The sequence below is a fragment of the Apis laboriosa genome, unplaced genomic scaffold, assembly GCF_014066325.1.
Source record: "Apis laboriosa isolate Shangri-la unplaced genomic scaffold, ASM1406632v1 scaffold16_cov148, whole genome shotgun sequence".
In the NCBI taxonomy this organism is placed as follows: Eukaryota; Metazoa; Arthropoda; class Insecta; order Hymenoptera; family Apidae; genus Apis; species Apis laboriosa.
Genome location: NW_025222129.1, coordinates 200,088 through 217,476, shown reverse-complemented (window position 1 = coordinate 217,476; position 17,389 = coordinate 200,088). Strand labels below are relative to the sequence as shown.

At 24.5% G+C, this 17,389-nt stretch overlaps 3 protein-coding genes across 7 annotated transcripts; 2 read left to right on the top strand and 1 right to left on the bottom strand.

Annotated features, from left to right (window-relative positions):
* Nucleotides 1–121: 121 nt before the first annotated feature.
* Nucleotides 122–6,423, top strand: LOC122711297 (glutamate dehydrogenase, mitochondrial). The gene is made up of 8 exons (XM_043929905.1): nt 122–830; nt 3,087–3,287; nt 3,890–4,123; nt 4,426–4,583; nt 4,697–4,852; nt 4,934–5,144; nt 5,235–5,389; nt 5,480–6,423. Exons 1-8 carry the CDS (start codon nt 401–403, stop codon nt 5,594–5,596), a joined length of 1,662 nt encoding a protein of 553 aa, XP_043785840.1. The 5' UTR covers nt 122–400; the 3' UTR covers nt 5,597–6,423.
* On the bottom strand, nt 5,200–17,358 carry LOC122711300. Of its 2 annotated transcripts, XM_043929909.1 has the most exons (9): nt 17,249–17,358; nt 15,333–15,781; nt 15,098–15,250; nt 14,877–15,012; nt 14,667–14,794; nt 14,295–14,594; nt 13,870–14,118; nt 13,574–13,728; nt 5,200–5,333 (listed from the first exon to the last, which is right to left on the bottom strand). In XM_043929909.1, exons 2-8 carry the CDS (start codon nt 15,544–15,546, stop codon nt 13,607–13,609), a joined length of 1,302 nt encoding a protein of 433 aa, XP_043785844.1. In that variant the 5' UTR covers nt 15,547–15,781; nt 17,249–17,358; the 3' UTR covers nt 5,200–5,333; nt 13,574–13,606. The 2 variants fall into 2 exon arrangements, with proteins under 2 accessions (XP_043785844.1, XP_043785845.1); XM_043929910.1 differs by lacking the exon at nt 17,249–17,358 and having other exon boundaries at nt 15,098–15,169; nt 15,333–16,379.
* Nucleotides 7,072–11,860, top strand: LOC122711301 (band 7 protein AGAP004871). 4 transcript variants are annotated; one of them, XM_043929911.1, is made up of 10 exons: nt 7,072–7,197; nt 7,735–7,858; nt 9,950–10,059; nt 10,228–10,300; nt 10,437–10,519; nt 10,609–10,812; nt 10,877–10,932; nt 11,074–11,152; nt 11,266–11,367; nt 11,473–11,860. In XM_043929911.1, exons 2-10 carry the CDS (start codon nt 7,765–7,767, stop codon nt 11,575–11,577), a joined length of 906 nt encoding a protein of 301 aa, XP_043785846.1. In that variant the 5' UTR covers nt 7,072–7,197; nt 7,735–7,764; the 3' UTR covers nt 11,578–11,860. The 4 variants fall into 4 exon arrangements, with proteins under 4 accessions (XP_043785846.1, XP_043785848.1, XP_043785849.1 ...); XM_043929913.1 differs by lacking the exon at nt 9,950–10,059; XM_043929914.1 differs by lacking the exon at nt 9,950–10,059 and having other exon boundaries at nt 7,182–7,197; nt 7,723–7,858.
* Nucleotides 17,359–17,389: the final 31 nt, after the last annotated feature.

Genomic DNA, 17,389 nt, shown 5'->3' with positions numbered 1-17,389 from the left:
AAGTTGACACTAAACAACAGAATCACATAGATAGCTTTTATTTTAAATGTTGGCAGAATTTAATTTACGTTTAAGCTAAATCATATAGAATATAGAATCTGGAGTTGGAAGGTATTGAAAGTTCAAAGTATTGGATCAGTTGGCATTGGTACATAGGGTGGTGAGTTAATAGGTAGGGCGAATTTAACTTGTATCGTGGACGCGGTGAAAAAGTGAAATAGGAAAGAAGTGTGATACTGAGGCAATCGGATGAGAATTCTGTTAGTTTCAAATCAATATTAAAAAGAATAGATAAAAAAAAAGAATAAGAAAAGTTGAAGTTATAACGTGTAAAAAATTTTTAAACTAATTGTATTATTAAATTTGGTGCAATTACAACAGTGACAAGGTTACGTTAAAAATGTTTCATGTAAAGCAACTAACGAGATCGTCAATTGCCTTAAAGCAAGTACCAAGCAATGACACTATTCATAATACATTGATACGTATTGTACCAGCATTTCAAGCACGCGGTTATGCTGATCATCAAATACCCGATCATTTAAAGGATATTCCTAATGATCCGAATCCAAAATTTTTCGATATGGTTGAATACTTTTTTCACCGAGCTTGTCAGATTGTGGAAGATAAATTGGTCGAGGATATTGGCAAACGTTCCAGGATGACCGTTGAAGAGAGAAAAAAAAAGGTGAAGGGTATTTTAATGTTAATGGAACGATGTGACCACATCCTCGAAACTTCCTTTCCTCTGAGACGCGATTCAGGCGATTATGAAATGATCACTGGCTATCGCGCGCAGCATTCAACTCATAGAACACCTTGTAAAGGAGGTAAATCGAAATATACTTATTAAATCATTTCCTATTTTTATGATAACATTCATAATTAATGATTAATTTCTGGTAATATCTTATAATTATAATTTTAACTATATCATAATCATAATTTGTCGCGTTTTCAGTTATTTTATTTAATTAATTTAGTTAATTTTTGAGCAAATATACTTATTACATTATTTATATTTCTATATATTAAGAGAAAGGGCGAAAGAGAAAAAAAAGCTCGAACATTTTGTATAATATATAATTCTTTTTTATGATCATTTAAATTTAATGTTAGCGGGCACATTAATTACGTCATCGATAATAGATATAACAAATTCGAGAAATCTTGGATTACAAATTTATTAAAATTTTTATTGAATCTTTATTATACTTGATGAAACATAATTTAAAGAAAAAAATAATATATAATAAATAAAATTAGTTTAAAAAAAATATAAATTATAAATAAATTTTATAATGCTATTTGTGTTTTGCTTTAGTTGGCTACTTACTTTTAAGTATTCAATGTATATTATTAGCTATTTGGAATAGGAAAATTTTACGGCTTCATAAGTTACAATAATGTGGATTTAACCTCGATTCTAGTAGACAGATTATCGAAAGCATGATTAGTATTACTAATATTGATATAGTATTAGGTCATTTTAAAAATGTCTTGTCTCATTTTTATTTAACAAATAATTTATTTTTTATTATATATATTATATATAATAAAATATATATATATTATATGTTTTTTATTATATATATTATATATATTATATATATTATATATATATATATATATATATACAGTTTCATCAGAAAAACTGTAACTTTATGACGCACAAACAGACAACGAGGAATGATAGCGTGCCAACTTTTCTCTTCGTTCTCATAGCTTTTGCATTTTTTACTCACGAGGATTATGTTACATTGACGATTAAACGCGTTGGTGCGTCGATTTACTGTAATGCGATGCCTAGGATGACAGAATTGTGCTAGTATGTATATGTATATCGTAGTACGTATATGTATATCAAATATATGGAATTAATTAAATTTCTTAAAAAACTTCTTACAAGAAAAATAAATCATGAAAAGTATTCGATTGTATATACATTTCGTTAAGAAAGATATTCGGAGCATGCATATCAAAACAACATCTCCTTGATATAAATTTGTACTTGAGCTCATGCGCGAAACGTAACAGCATCTTGTGAGATAGATCTTTTCTGAGAGCCAAGTAAGCGAACTTAATAATTCTCTGTTGACTATGATTATTCTTTTTCTATGTATACTATTCGTCTGTATTGGCATTTTCTTTTTAAAACTTATTCAATCTAAACGTTTTCTAATATATGACTTAGTTAGAATTAAAGTCATAATTACTTATATTTTATTTCTTTTATTTACACGATAATCATAAAAAAATTCAATAATATAAATTAAAAGATACATGTATACTGAACAACATTAAATGCTATCGCATAATGCAGATGTAATGCAATGTGATGCCAAGCTGTCTAGTCTTTTTCTTTGTTCTTGCCAAATATTAGCTAACTATCTTGATTCACAATTTAATTTAAAACTTTGGCAATTATAATCATCATTCTAATGTCATGATGATATTCAAAAGTCAATGCTCTCATCGAAACAAATCGATATAGTTTTCTTATTCATGTGATCGTATATTCATTCAAAATGTTGAATAAGAAATTTATTTTAATTATTCTTTTCAATAATTATATTTTTTTAATATGTTATTCGTAGCTTAAAATATTAGCTTAAGCTTTAATTATAAATATATAATAGTTCCAAATTGTTTAAGAAAATAATTAATGATTTCTTTTATAAATAAATATATGAAAATATTATTTTTATTATTATATATAATTACTTTCGATTTACTTACATACATGTTAATATATGTATATATGTATATAAATACTATGTATATGTATATGTATATAAATATATAGTATTATATACATAGTATATGTATATAAACACAATTATGTTATGTATATGTTATTTTTGTTTTTTATTTTTTTTTCTCTTTCTTTTTATTTTAATAATTAATAATCATAATGATTTATCTTTCGAAAAATCTCAAAATTTGTAACATTTATAATTTATAATATATATTATACACGTTATTTATAATATATATATATTATATAATATATATAATATATATACATAATATTATACATACGCGCTTATTATATACAGTTCATTTATTGCTTCTACTTGTTACAGGTATTCGTTTTTCGATGGATGTCTCGCGAGACGAAGTAAAGGCTTTATCGGCATTAATGACTTTCAAATGTGCCTGTGTAGACGTTCCTTTTGGTGGAGCTAAAGCTGGTATTAAGATTAATCCTAAATTGTATTCAGAACATGAGCTCGAAAAAATCACTAGAAGGTTCACATTAGAGCTTGCAAAAAAAGGATTTATCGGTAAGATATTTTAAAATATCGAAAAATTATTGTTTAAATTTATATCGAAGATAATGAACCGATTGAAGAAATACGCATGAATATCATATTCTTTTGTTTTGATTAAATTTATTCAACTTATTGCAACAAAATTTTATTTAATGTCATCGCAACGATCATATTGTACAAATACATTTACATATTTCACATTTATACGAAATCTTTTTATCTTTCATTTTCAGTTAATATTGCAATCGTTTTGATATATATATATATATATATATACATGTATGAATATATATGTATGTATGTATTATAAGTATCTTATTTAATCATACGTAGAATTATTTAGCTAAAAAAAAGAAATTCTACAAATTTGAAAATTCAAAAAAATAGATAATCGTTAAATAATTGTTATATGATATAAATATTAATTAATACTACACGGTACGATGCATTTATGAATATTTATAATTCCAAAAATAATTGATTATTTTTGGATTAGAGTAGGAAAAGAAAATTAGTATTTTATTGGTAATTCTGATAATTTTATATTGGTAATTCTGGGAAAAAAACTTACAAGTATAAAAAAAACTTACAAGTATTTTCCTTTGAATTGAAAGGACCTGGTGTCGATGTTCCTGCCCCTGATATGGGAACTGGAGAACGCGAAATGTCTTGGATCGCGGACACATATGCCAAAACTATAGGACATTTGGATATTAATGCTCATGCTTGTGTAACTGGAAAACCTATTAATCAAGGTGGAATTCATGGACGTATTTCTGCGACAGGACGCGGTGTGTTTCATGGATTAGAAAATTTTATCAACGAAGCTAATTATATGAGCATGATTGGTACGGAAATATTTTATAATACATTCTATTTCTATTTTTATTTCTTAATGTCGTATGTCCTTAACATTGTATGATTTAAATGTATTTATCAGCTATTATATGATAACTCATTATCGTTCTTTCTAAATCATTGTCACGTTATGTGGTCTATATCATCAAATATATATACTATATCTGTCAATTATCATAAGATAACTCGTTATCAATTATTTTAAATTATCGACTTTTTATAATTTTTTTTTTATTATATTTTTTTATTATAACTTTTTATTATATATATAACATTAATTACATAACATTAGGTACAACACCCGGTTGGGGAGGGAAAACATTCATTGTACAAGGTTTTGGTAATGTTGGTCTACATTCGATGCGTTATTTACATCGTGCTGGGGCTGCTTGTATAGGAGTAATCGAACATGATGGTGCTATTTACAATGCCGAAGGTATTGACCCTAAGGTAAGAAATTACATAAAATTTAATGCAGATAAAACGATTTTACGATGATATAATAACTTTAACAAGATCATTTCACATTAATAAGATTACTTAACGTAAAATTTATACTATAGAAACTAGAAGATTACCGTATAGAGAATGGTACTATCGTGGGTTTTCCTGGTGCTAAACCTTACGAAGGTGAAAATCTCATGTATGAACCTTGCGATATATTCATACCTGCAGCTATTGAAAAAGTTATCAATAAAGATAATGCTTCTCTTATTCAAGTAAATGAATTTTTCATTTAAACAAATATGTATAAAAAAAATTACTTTGTTTTTTTTAAATGATTACTATTTTTCATTTAGGCAAAAATTATAGCCGAAGCTGCCAACGGACCAACTACTCCAGCTGCCGATAAAATTTTAATCGACCGAAATATTTTAGTCATACCAGATTTATATATAAATGCCGGTGGTGTTACAGTCTCTTTTTTCGAGTGGTTAAAAAATTTGAATCATGTGTCGTATGGTCGTCTAACTTTTAAATACGAAAAAGAATCAAATTATCATTTATTAGGTATATATATAGTTCATGTATACAATTGATATCCATTTGAATAATACTTTATTGTATATTTTACAATCTTTTTACAATATAAATTTATAGAATCTGTACAAGAATCATTGGAACGTAGATTTGGCCGTGTGGGTGGTCGAATTCCTGTTACACCTTCCGAAGCATTTCAAAAACGCATTTCTGGTGCTTCTGAAAAGGATATAGTTCATTCTGGTTTGGATTACACGATGGAAAGATCTGCGAGGGTAATTGATTATTTTTTCTCGATTGAAAAATAAAAAATGATTAATTATTGTCATTCAAGTGTTAATAGTTTTATTTTTATTCTATAACAGGCAATTATGAAAACAGCTATAAAATTTAATCTTGGTTTGGATTTAAGGACAGCAGCTTATATTAATTCAATCGAAAAAATATTTACTACTTATTCCGAAGCTGGTCTTGCGTTTTAAATAAGTAAAGTATTTATCGACACAAAGCAAATCGCATAAATGGAACTTAAAAAGTTTCGAGCTAGTATTTTAAAGACATTTTTAATAATCATTTTCAACTGATACTATCCAGTGTCTCTCAGTGATAAAGACCAAAACTATTATAACAGTGAAAATATTTCGCGTACGTTATCGCACGCTAAATCTTCTTCGAACACATAATAATAATAATAATAATAATAATAGTAGTAATAATAATAATAATAATAATAATAATAATAATAATAATAATAATAATAATAATAATAATAATAATAATAATAATAGTAATAATAGTAATAATAATAATAAATTTGCCTAACAAGTGTTCCATCGTACGGATAATATATTTAATGCTTATGTCGACCGCGTTATTCGCGTCGCTATAATTGTTATACAGTACAAGTTGCATGAAAAAGTGTAAGAATCGAATACTAATGAATTCGATATACGAAATAACGAATTCAATATGATGAATTCGAAACAAAGTATTGTAAAAGAGCATATTTTCCTTTGTAAATTAATTCAACGAAACCAAGCAAACAATATAATAATAATATAATATCACATTTTTATACATCACTTTTAACCAATATATCTGAATATTATTTAAAATGATTGCACGACAAATGCTAAATGAGTGATAAAAATTTGTAAATTTTAATTCAATTGAATATATATTATTTTTAAATTATCGCAAGGAATGGTTTATCGAAATCTTATTTCTATAATCAAACCGAAAAACTGCGATATCTCGTATAATATTGTTACAATACGAAGTATGTTAATAAATATATGATCTTAATTAATATTTTTTCTGTTGTGATATTTTGAAGCCTTCTTTATTTTATTTGACATTATATATGTCCGCTACATGTTTTTGCACATGTATAATTCAATCATTGTATTAATATGAATTTTAACTTAATTTTTTTATTATGTTATTGATTTGAAAAAACTTAATTTTGAAAAGATCGATTAATTATATGTAAATTTATTTTTTATAATATAGTATATATTATTTTTATAAAAATAAAAAAAATAAAAAAAACGTTGTTCAGAACTGATCACAATTTCCCATCTACAAAATTGCAATTACTTTTATTTTTTCTATTATATTATATATATACATTATATCTGTTATTACATTATATCTTTATTACTTTGCAATTTTTAAAATTCTTATATGTCATCAATTTGATATAGATTATGATATGATTAGATTTATTTTATTTCATATCATTGAATATATATATATATATATATATTGATTGAATAATCAATTTATTTTATATTGATTATTCAAAGAAAATGCAGAAATTTATTATACTTTAAATGTATTTTTTAATCTTTACTCTGAACTTTCATATAGCTTTGTTTCGATAATGAAATAAGAAAAAAATAAAAAAAAAACGTGAATTGCAATTTAATAAATCGATTGGCTAATTATACATTTTCTGTACTATTAGTAAGGGCGGCGGCCGCCCCCAACATATATATATATATATAAAGAGTTAGACACCGCGACATTTCCTTCATTACTCTTGTCAATTCTTTCAACGACACGCAACAATTGAAACAAGGTATAATAATTCATTCATTTTCAATATTTTTCATGTTTATACATAAAAATAATTTATAAAAAAAATTTCAATTCACTTTATTTATATTCATTTATTTTAACTGCTAATAAGAACAATGATCATATTTTAATGCATTATTAATTCTATATTTAAATGAATGCACGTTGAGAAAATCTCGATAAACGTAATTAATATAATTAATAAATACATTAATTATGAAAATGAAATTAAGGAATAAAGTAAAATCTTCGATGATAGATTTGAATTGAATATTATATACTTAAACAAAGCTATTTATTAATTATATTGACAAGAAATCACTAATTTCATTGTAAAAACTATTACACATTCTTAATGTAACATGTCTTAATGTCTTTTATTATTTGCAAAATAATAAATAATTTATAAATAAATTATAAATGTATTACATTATATTAAATGGAATTAAACATTTAGTTTTTACATTTCGGTTTTAAAATTTATATCAAAAGCAATTTATATTTCTCGCTTTTACATGTTATACAGTTTTTCACTTAGGTGGCGAGATTTGAATTCCGCGTGAATCCCATGTCTATACCTATGGCAACTATAAGCAATGGAAACGGATCAACGATACAAATTAACACGCGTCCAGATGACATACAGAATCGTATCGTTGATGGTGAGTTACAGTAATTCAAATTTCTAAAATTCAAATCTATTATTCTACTTCTGTTGAAAGAAAAAAAAATAATAAATCCTTTTCAATTCTTTTAAAACTTAAATAGTTTATATTCACGTTTGTCAAATTATATTATCAAATTCAGTAAAATCGAAACTCATATGTACTGAGTTGGATTATATGACATAAAATATTACTCGAGTATAAAGAAGGTCAAATTTTTCTTTACACTCTATAATAAAGTAATATAACCATATTATCAAAGACAAGGTCATCGATTATTTCGATACACGTGGATTCTGCACGGATATATGCATATCTTTATTTATCTACATATTCATATATAATATTCTAGACTAATTTTATCCTTAATTCTTTAAAAATATTGACATCAAAACAATTAATTTAATAATAAACAATTCGTTTAATAATATAAAGTATAATATATAATATGAAAACAATTCAACTCGTTATCGATATTACATCATACATGTTGAATTATTCACAAAATAAATTACTATCAAGTAGAAACCATTTGTCGTTATTAATCGTCGTAATATTCGTCGTATAGAAAAATAGAAAAGATCGCACGTTTTTTTTTTCTTTTTTCTTTTCCAATTTTTCCAATAAACTATTGTTCATTTTTTGTATTAATTTTATATATCATTCGGTTTCAATTAAAACGAATTGTTTCGTTAAATGAAAATAGATATCTCAAAAACGAATGCGATTTGCACATGTAATGAACAATAAATGATATACAACATATGATAAATAACGGACTAAAAAATTCCGAACTAAAAAAGAGATCAACATTATAGTACAATTAAAATCATATTTTGATATTAAAAAACTAATATTAATAGAAAAAGAAGCAGAAGGGAAAAAAACTGTAAATAAAAAAAGTAGGGATGTACGCATTTCGCGCATGTCGGAATGACTGAAAGGAGAGTAGTCAACGAGAGGAAAGAAATAACAGTGATCATTTAAACGAAAGTGGGAATTAGATAGTGAAAAAAAAAAAAAACGAGAGAAAAAAATAGAGGAGAAAACTTTCCTCTACTTTGAATGAGTGATTAAACAAATAAATAAACAATTATTAATTAATTAATTAAATCGTGTAAAACGAATAATACGTTGAAGCTGAGCTTTGTCCTATCACATTTTGCATCTTTCAGTAAAATAACCAATCCTTCTTATCTATCCTATTCAATGTTCGAAGATATCGGTGAATGAGAAAGATTCGTGTAATTTTTTATATACGTTCAATTTAATCAAATCAAGTTTAATAATTGTTTCGAGATGACAGATGGTAAGCGGTATTGCAGATTAATTTTTTTGTATTAATCTTTTTATTCAAAATTTTTTGTACAATTTTTGTACAAAGCTTGAAAAACGTTGCCAACACATTTTCATCGCTTATATTAAGCTATATATTTTTATATAATGATGACATATTTCGTACGACTAATCGTTTTCATTTTGTGATTTATTATAATTAATGGCAAATGATATTTTAAATGTCAAAATATATATTGTCCAAATGTTTTTTACAAATGTTAATTTTACAAGTTTTTAATAAATTAGGTTTATATCTCAACTTTCATTTCATTTTATTTTTTTGTTACATGCTATTATAAAATTTTTACATATCTACTTTTATTTCAATCATCTTTCACCTATAATTTTCTAAATGTAGGTTGTACACACCCGTATCGACCTGCGTGTAAATAGACCGAAAGTATTGCATGCAGTAAAATCGATGATAACACTGAATATTTCTGTAAATATGATTATATCACTATCTATATTTTTTTTGTTTCTGTTTAATAATGATAAATATATACTCGAATTCAGTGATCATTGATCATTTTACATTTTCAATTCAATATTTATTTCGTTAAATCAACTGTATACTGAACTTAATTATATACATTATTTCGTAGAATTCGTATATGTGTAATGATAGAATATCAAAATCTTGTATGCTTAAACCGATTAAAATGATAAAAAAGAAGATAAATCCGAATTTTCGATATATTTAATATAAATATAGATTATTTTTTATTGATTATTTTTTAATTGTTTCAGTTGACGAAAACGTTCAAACGAACAATGATACCTGTAAAAATATTCTTGTGATACTATCTTGGATTATCGTGATTCTTACGATGCCGTTTTCATTATTCATTTGTTTCAAGGTAAAATATCGCGAAAATAAAATTTTTATGTTGTTGTTATGGTGTTGATTTTAACATTTACATTTGACGAATATTCGAAAAAATATTGACAAAAAAACAATCAAAAAATTTTAATGAAAGTAACTCAACAAGGAAAAAAGAATTCTGTTCTTTTTAAAAACTTTTTAGGTAGTACAGGAATACGAGAGAGCTGTGATATTTCGTTTAGGGCGACTTCTTTCTGGTGGTGCTAAAGGACCCGGTAAGAATATTTATAAATCATGATTATCACGTATATCTATAAATACATATATAATATTGTTAATATATTTGTTAATATCATTAACAATAAAATAATATATATTTGTTAATATCAAACGAATACCGTATATTTCTAGGTATCTTTTTCATCTTGCCTTGCGTGGATAATTATGCTCGAGTCGATTTACGCACGCGAACATACGACGTACCACCTCAAGAGGTAAAGTCACCATATTTACAGTTAGCTAATTAAATTAATGATTAACAAAAAGAAAAAAATTGATAAAAGAATTCGATTAAAATCATCAGGTTTTGACAAAGGATAGTGTAACAGTATCGGTTGACGCTGTAGTGTACTATCGCGTGAACAACGCAACGATTTCGATCACGAATGTTGAGAACGCTCATCACAGTACAAAACTGTTGGCTCAAACCACTCTTCGTAATACAATGGGGACCAGGCCGCTTCATGAAATTCTTAGTGAACGCGAAACAATTTCCGGAAATATGCAGGTAAATTGATATCAATTTAAAATCAAACAAAATACAGATTCAATGTTTTATTTGAAATCGTCAGGTCTCTTTAGATGAAGCTACCGATACATGGGGTATAAAAGTGGAACGAGTCGAAATGTAAGTGTACATTTTGTACGTGGTAGAATTGCATCGTAAGTTGCATTTATATTTACTTACATCTATAAATACATATATATATATATATATATATGTATAATAAATTATAATATATATATGTATAATAAATTTTTTCTACAGAAAAGATGTACGATTGCCTGTCCAATTACAAAGAGCTATGGCTGCGGAAGCTGAAGCTGCTCGTGAGGCTCGCGCCAAGGTTCGTTTATATTTTTCTTTAAAAATAAACTTTTTTCAAATTAAATTTTTTTTCTCTTCTTTTCTATAGTAAAATGTTAATAATAAGATTCGTGTTTATATAAATACACATAGGTTATCGCAGCGGAAGGTGAACAAAAAGCTAGTCGGGCATTAAGAGAAGCCTCGGAGGTAATCGGCGATTCACCTGCCGCATTACAACTTCGTTATTTGCAAGTATGTACTGACCCACCTTTTTATCGATTCAATTTTATTTGTCAATAATCTATTTCTATTTTGCGTAATCGATTATTTTTATTAATTTTTCTTTTTTTTTTCTAGACTCTGAACACAATTTCTGCAGAAAAAAACTCAACGATTGTATTCCCATTACCTATTGATTTATTAACGTATTTCATGAGAGCCGGATTTACAAAGGATTCTTAATATCTCAATTTTAATATAACGAATAAAATCAAACGGTTATCATTCAAACAAAGTCATCCAAAATCTTCTACGTATAAAGAATATACGTACAATATATAATTAACATAATCGGCTCAATAACATAAGAGGATCGCATAAATATAATAATATATTTACTTTTACCACAAATATTCGATTAAAATAAGATTAACTTCAAAAGTGATAACACCTAATACTAAGTATATAATATATATATACATATATATGTGTAAGTATAGACTCAATCCTTTTTTTATCGATAATAGCAAAATGGTTTATATCTTATCATTATATCATCATATACAAAATAATTTATTGATAAATTTTGTAACATAGAATATATATACTTACATATTATATATATATATATATATGTATATGTAAATTAATATATATTGAAACTTTTATTGATTTACAATTATAATTTTTTAACTTGTTTGTTCTATAATAAAATGTAATACAATTTGCAATACAATTCATAACAAATATAATAATATTAGACATATCGATTTATTGATAATTTGCAATCGAAATAATAAGAATTCTATTGTAACAATTGATTATATTGATATTTTTGCAATCCAATCGAATCAGAATAATAAAAAATGAACTTAATAATAAGAAAAATAAACTTTTCTATGTATTAAAAATTTGGATTTATAATTATCAGATATTGGATAAATATATTTACTGATTGAATATATCTATTAATCTTGATAGATATATGTAATAGATATCTATGATCGATACATAGATTCCAAATATATCGAAAAATACATATGTATATAAATATTTATTACAGACAAATTGATATAATCTTAGATTGAAAAAAATTTATTCTATATGTTTATTTCATATTGATATTAGATAATATTTTATACAAAGAATTTTAAAAAAAATAAAAATATACTCGAAATATAATTATTATTTCATTGAACGAAAGTACAAAAAAATATTTATAAAAAGATATTTATTTCATATTCGATATAATGTACACAATTTTAATTTAGTATATAGTAAATGATATACACATATAAATAATATGCTCAATTATATATGTATAATACTTATGTATTTCTTACTGATGCAAAGGACTGTTCACTATTGAAGTAATTGATTAATATAATTATATATACTTACACATATATATATATATAAGTACGTAAATAATGTATGAATGTTATTTGTATATTTTTTCCGGCCTGTAATGATATCTGGTCTAGCATAAGCGATTCTTCCCGATAAATAATACTTATGTGAAAATAACATTCCATTACTATTTATCGTTTAGAAAACAAAAAAAAATAATGATAAAAAAAAATTACGCAATTAATCGGAATATGTAATACTTAACAAATGGTAAAGTATATAAAATATAAACTTCCATTTATATTCATCGTTGAAAAAAATCGGATAAAAATAATAATCAATCAAAATTTTGTTGTCAAAAAAAAAGTTTGTTTTACTTACTTATGCATATCGTTATTTCTATTTGATAGTAATTTGATATATATGATTAATTGAGATTTAGAATTTACTAAGATTTTGATCATATTTGAGATTCAAGATTTTAATCTACCTCTTTTTTACGTACAAATTTCTATCTCTGATTGTTATACTATATTACTTTAATGCTAATAACTTGATGTATTTAATATATTTTTATCATATTCGTAAGATGATTCGTTCGAATACTATGCTCGAAAACAATTTAAAAATATATTTGAAAAATGACAATTATATTTTTTGTATTGATGTTAATATTTTTTATTTTTGAATAATTTGTTTCACTTCATTAATATGTAAAAAATATTAAATGGCAAATCATAGATAAAACAAAAAATGTTAATTTCAATAATTTTATACACATCAAATTGTTAACACCAATAAAGAATTTATTATTTTATTTTAAAATTAATGTATGCAAATAAAAATTCAGAAATTTTGCATTTCATTACGATAATTATTTGTCTCTTACCATTTTTATGTTGCATTTGTGATAAGAAATCAATCATCTTAATTTTGTCGTACAAGGTTGTTGTATATAATTCAAACAAAATCCTTTGTTTCCCACGTCATTTGGCGCTTCAACGCTATCCGTATGAAAAATTAATCTAAAGGGTTTCACAGTACCTAATAAAAAAAAGAATATTTGTGTTCACGCGAAAAAGTATTATTTTTATTAATTTTATTAATTAATTCATTTTGAAGATTTGAAAAACAAAAAACAAAGAAAAATATCAGATAAAAAAATAAAAATAAATATATATTTACTAATGATAGAAGAAGCATTTAAATTTTGATTTTCCGCATTGAATGTTCCACCGCATATTCGATCGATACAAGTCATCATATTGGTTGGTAATCTACCAGTATTGAATGCACATGGGATTGTTAACCAATCAGTTTGACAGATTGTTCCTGTCATTGATGCTATTTGTGTTGCTTGCGTATTTCCCGTTAATGTAAATGCATTAGAATGCATTGTTTGCATCATAGGAGTTCCATTGTTAGACATCGTTGCTTCATCGTATAGTGAAATATTAACAAATTTTAAATTAAAAATATAACATATATATGTTTTTCATATATATATATTTTTTAAATTAAAAATATAACATCTTTGAATATATATATATAAAAGACTTTATATTTTTAACATATATATATTCATTTTTCTTTATTTTCTTTATGTATACCTTCTTTATCATCAACTGGACATATCATATATTGAATACCGCAAAAGTTTCTTTCCATACGAATGCAAATACTATAATCTTGATTTGATAATTGCAATCCAGTGATAGGATCGTAATTAAATGATTTTATTTGTCCAGATAGTCCTGTGAAATATTGCAAACATCCTTCCTCGGCTCTGTATATAGTATTGCAACGGATTTGAGATATTTGTATTTTCCAGGATCGAGCGAAAGATTGTCCACTTGTAATAAAAGTTAATGTAACGGGATTCGTTTGTCCAAGACCAGCGTCAATATATACTGTATAAAAATAATTGCACAGATATACAGATATAACAATATAAAGTTTGTAATAATAAAACAATTACATACAATGATTCTCAGCGTTATTTCCACATATAGTAGGTATCGAATTGCCCCCGGAAACGATAAATTGATCGTAAATACATTGGTGATTAGTTATTTCCGGACCTCTTATATTAAAATACATAAAATCCAATCTATAAAAGAAGATTTTCTGTAAATTAAATTTCACTCTATCAAATAAAATATTATATTCGAGATGAAAATAGCTTAGCCCACCTAAATTGACATACGGTTGGGTGCGATTTAACAAGTGTTAATTGACAAGATGTAGTACCGTCGAACGTCGATGGATAATTCGGATTAACAAAATATGTATTATTGTTATTAGTTATGTCACCGCAAGATACGGTCACTAGTCGAATATATAAAAAAGAAAAAAAATGAAATGAAGAAAATATTTAAAAATATTTAAATAATAAATAGAAACTGTAACATACCAATACAACAAATTCCGTAACCATTTGCACAAATTCCACTAGATATACCACTACGTTGTGAACATTCCGTTGCTGCTATGCAGGTACCATTTTCACCATTTAATCCGACACACACATTATTATTAAATTTTATCAAAGTGAATAAAGGAAAAACTAGATAAAATTATTCACAAATAAAATTATTCTATTAAACTTAATATATATATCATTAAGAAAAAATAAATTTTAAGCTTACGTCGTTTTTCTCTATCACCATGATTCGGTATGATATTTTGAACATTCAGTGATTGTAATTTATTTTTTTGAAAATTAAATGATAACGATTCATTTTCATGATTATTGATTGTTCGCCAAAAATGTCGAAATCTCTTAAGAGGATTCCATGAATCAATATTTATACATGTTACAACAGAATATAATAATAATACAATTATATAGTATCTATACATTATTGTACAAATATATATAATATATATACAATTTTATTTTTATTGTACAAAAGAATAATTACAGAAAATATATAAATAATAATTACAGAAAAGAGATGAAAAAATAGTGATAAATTATTCAAAAAAATTCACTGTTCGTTTGATGAAGAATGCTCGTTTGACTAACGAATGCAAAAGGCTTGAAAACTGATATATCTAAGAACATGTTCCACGGTCTAAATATTATGCGATTTAACTAAAAAAAAAAGAAAAAGGAGGTTAAAATTATTTTCTTCCGTTGAACGTTAATCTGTAAATAAATTAAGAGAAAGTCAAAAATGAAACGAACGACAAATCTCTAACATCTGTATTGTATTTATCCCTTGAATCGAAACAAAATCTTTACTTTCACAACTATAATTAAACAAATTTAGATCTTTCTTTTTTTCATGATAAATATTACTTGAAATGTCTATTGTTATTCTAATCTTTAAATATGTTACAATAAGTTTAAAGAAGCATCTTTTCTTATCAATGGTCTAAAATAAATAATAAGCAAAAAAATAAATTTTCTATAATAAGTTTTGAAGTAATTATTATTATGATTGATAACGTTCTTATGATAACATACTATATTATTTATTAAATTTATAATATTTTAGTTTTTGCAGCATATTTCACATCAAATTATTCGAGAGTTTATATTGTTTCTTTTTTTTTTTCTACATTTATTTTTGTTTCTTATATATTCTTCATATTGTGATAAATTTCGGGGCTAAGTATCATCAATATTGAATCGTCTATTAGATTTAGAAAACTTAAAACTTAAAACTTATATTAGGTTTAGCTATGTTAATCTAATTATCTTTTCATTAAAATTAAAATATAATGTATACCTTATTTCATAAATAAAAAAGATATACAATTTCATACGATTTTCCATTAAAATATTTGGAAAATATTTGTATATAAGATCATATATCAATATAAAATTGATCAAAATTAAAGAAATTGTTAAAAATATTTGTTAAAAATTTGTTATTTCTTTTATATCTTTTTTCAAAGAATTTTGTTTTTATCAATCATTGGAATTAATTTATTTGAAAAATATTTTATAGTTTACATGTAATAAAATTGAAAATTTTTAACCATTATTAAATATAAATTTATAAATTATATTTATAAGATAAATTTTTTTTACATTAATTATTATATTATAATATTGATAATTTAATTTTTTGAAATTTTTTTGAAATATTGTCTGAATATTTTTCATATAAAAAGTTAATTAAAAAAATACTAATTATTATTTTATAATTTCGTTAAAAATAAACCTTAACTATATAATAATTAATAATTAATTATATTAAGTTAATAATTTTTTCGTCTTTTAGAAGTAACCATTTGCTTCAGTATATTATGTATAGGATTAGGTTAAACACAATCAATAACATATTCAAAAAATTAATTTCATTTTCATATTATCATTCGTATTCTAATTTTGTTTTGTTTTTTATAACATGAAAATTGTCGTGATAAATTAAGTACAAAATATATTTATTACAATTTTGTAATCAAATCTTTAAGATATACCAAATACAATTTAAACCAAGCGCTCATCATATGTAAAGATGGCACTCAATATCAAAGTATAATATAATCTATGCAAAAAAGCAACAAAAATTCCAAGTTGTGAAAAAATAATAATAGTATAATTATTCACCGTTTGACTTGTTTAACGATACTTGTAATTTTGATTCAGTCGTGAATAATATAGAAACGTCGAGTAAACTCGAACTACTCTGATCGCGAGTAATCGCAGACAAAAAGTCGTGGCGCTGTGTTGAGCGTGCGCTGACGCCAT

What these genes read in the sequence shown, in the direction of transcription:
- LOC122711297 (XM_043929905.1), top strand. Translation starts at nt 401, where the DNA reads ATGTTTCATGTAAAGCAACTAACGAGATCGTCAATTGCCTTAAAGCAA. An exon ending in CCGAAGGTATTGACCCTAAG is followed by an intron (nt 4,584 to 4,696) that starts GTAAGAAATTAC and finishes TTTATACTATAG; the next exon opens with AAACTAGAAGATTACCGTAT. An exon ending in CGATGGAAAGATCTGCGAGG is followed by an intron (nt 5,390 to 5,479) that starts GTAATTGATTAT and finishes ATTCTATAACAG; the next exon opens with GCAATTATGAAAACAGCTAT.
- LOC122711301 (XM_043929911.1), top strand. Translation starts at nt 7,765, where the DNA reads ATGTCTATACCTATGGCAACTATAAGCAATGGAAACGGATCAACGATA. An exon ending in AAAGTGGAACGAGTCGAAAT is followed by an intron (nt 10,933 to 11,073) that starts GTAAGTGTACAT and finishes TTTTTTCTACAG; the next exon opens with AAAAGATGTACGATTGCCTG. An exon ending in TACAACTTCGTTATTTGCAA is followed by an intron (nt 11,368 to 11,472) that starts GTATGTACTGAC and finishes TTTTTTTTCTAG; the next exon opens with ACTCTGAACACAATTTCTGC.
- LOC122711300 (XM_043929909.1), bottom strand. Translation starts at nt 15,546, where the DNA reads ATGTATAGATACTATATAATTGTATTATTATTATATTCTGTTGTAACA. An exon ending in TTACGGAATTTGTTGTATTG is followed by an intron (nt 15,013 to 15,097) that starts GTATGTTACAGT and finishes ATATTCGACTAG; the next exon opens with TGACCGTATCTTGCGGTGAC. An exon ending in AAATGCTTCTTCTATCATTA is followed by an intron (nt 13,729 to 13,869) that starts GTAAATATATAT and finishes TTTTTTTATTAG; the next exon opens with GTACTGTGAAACCCTTTAGA.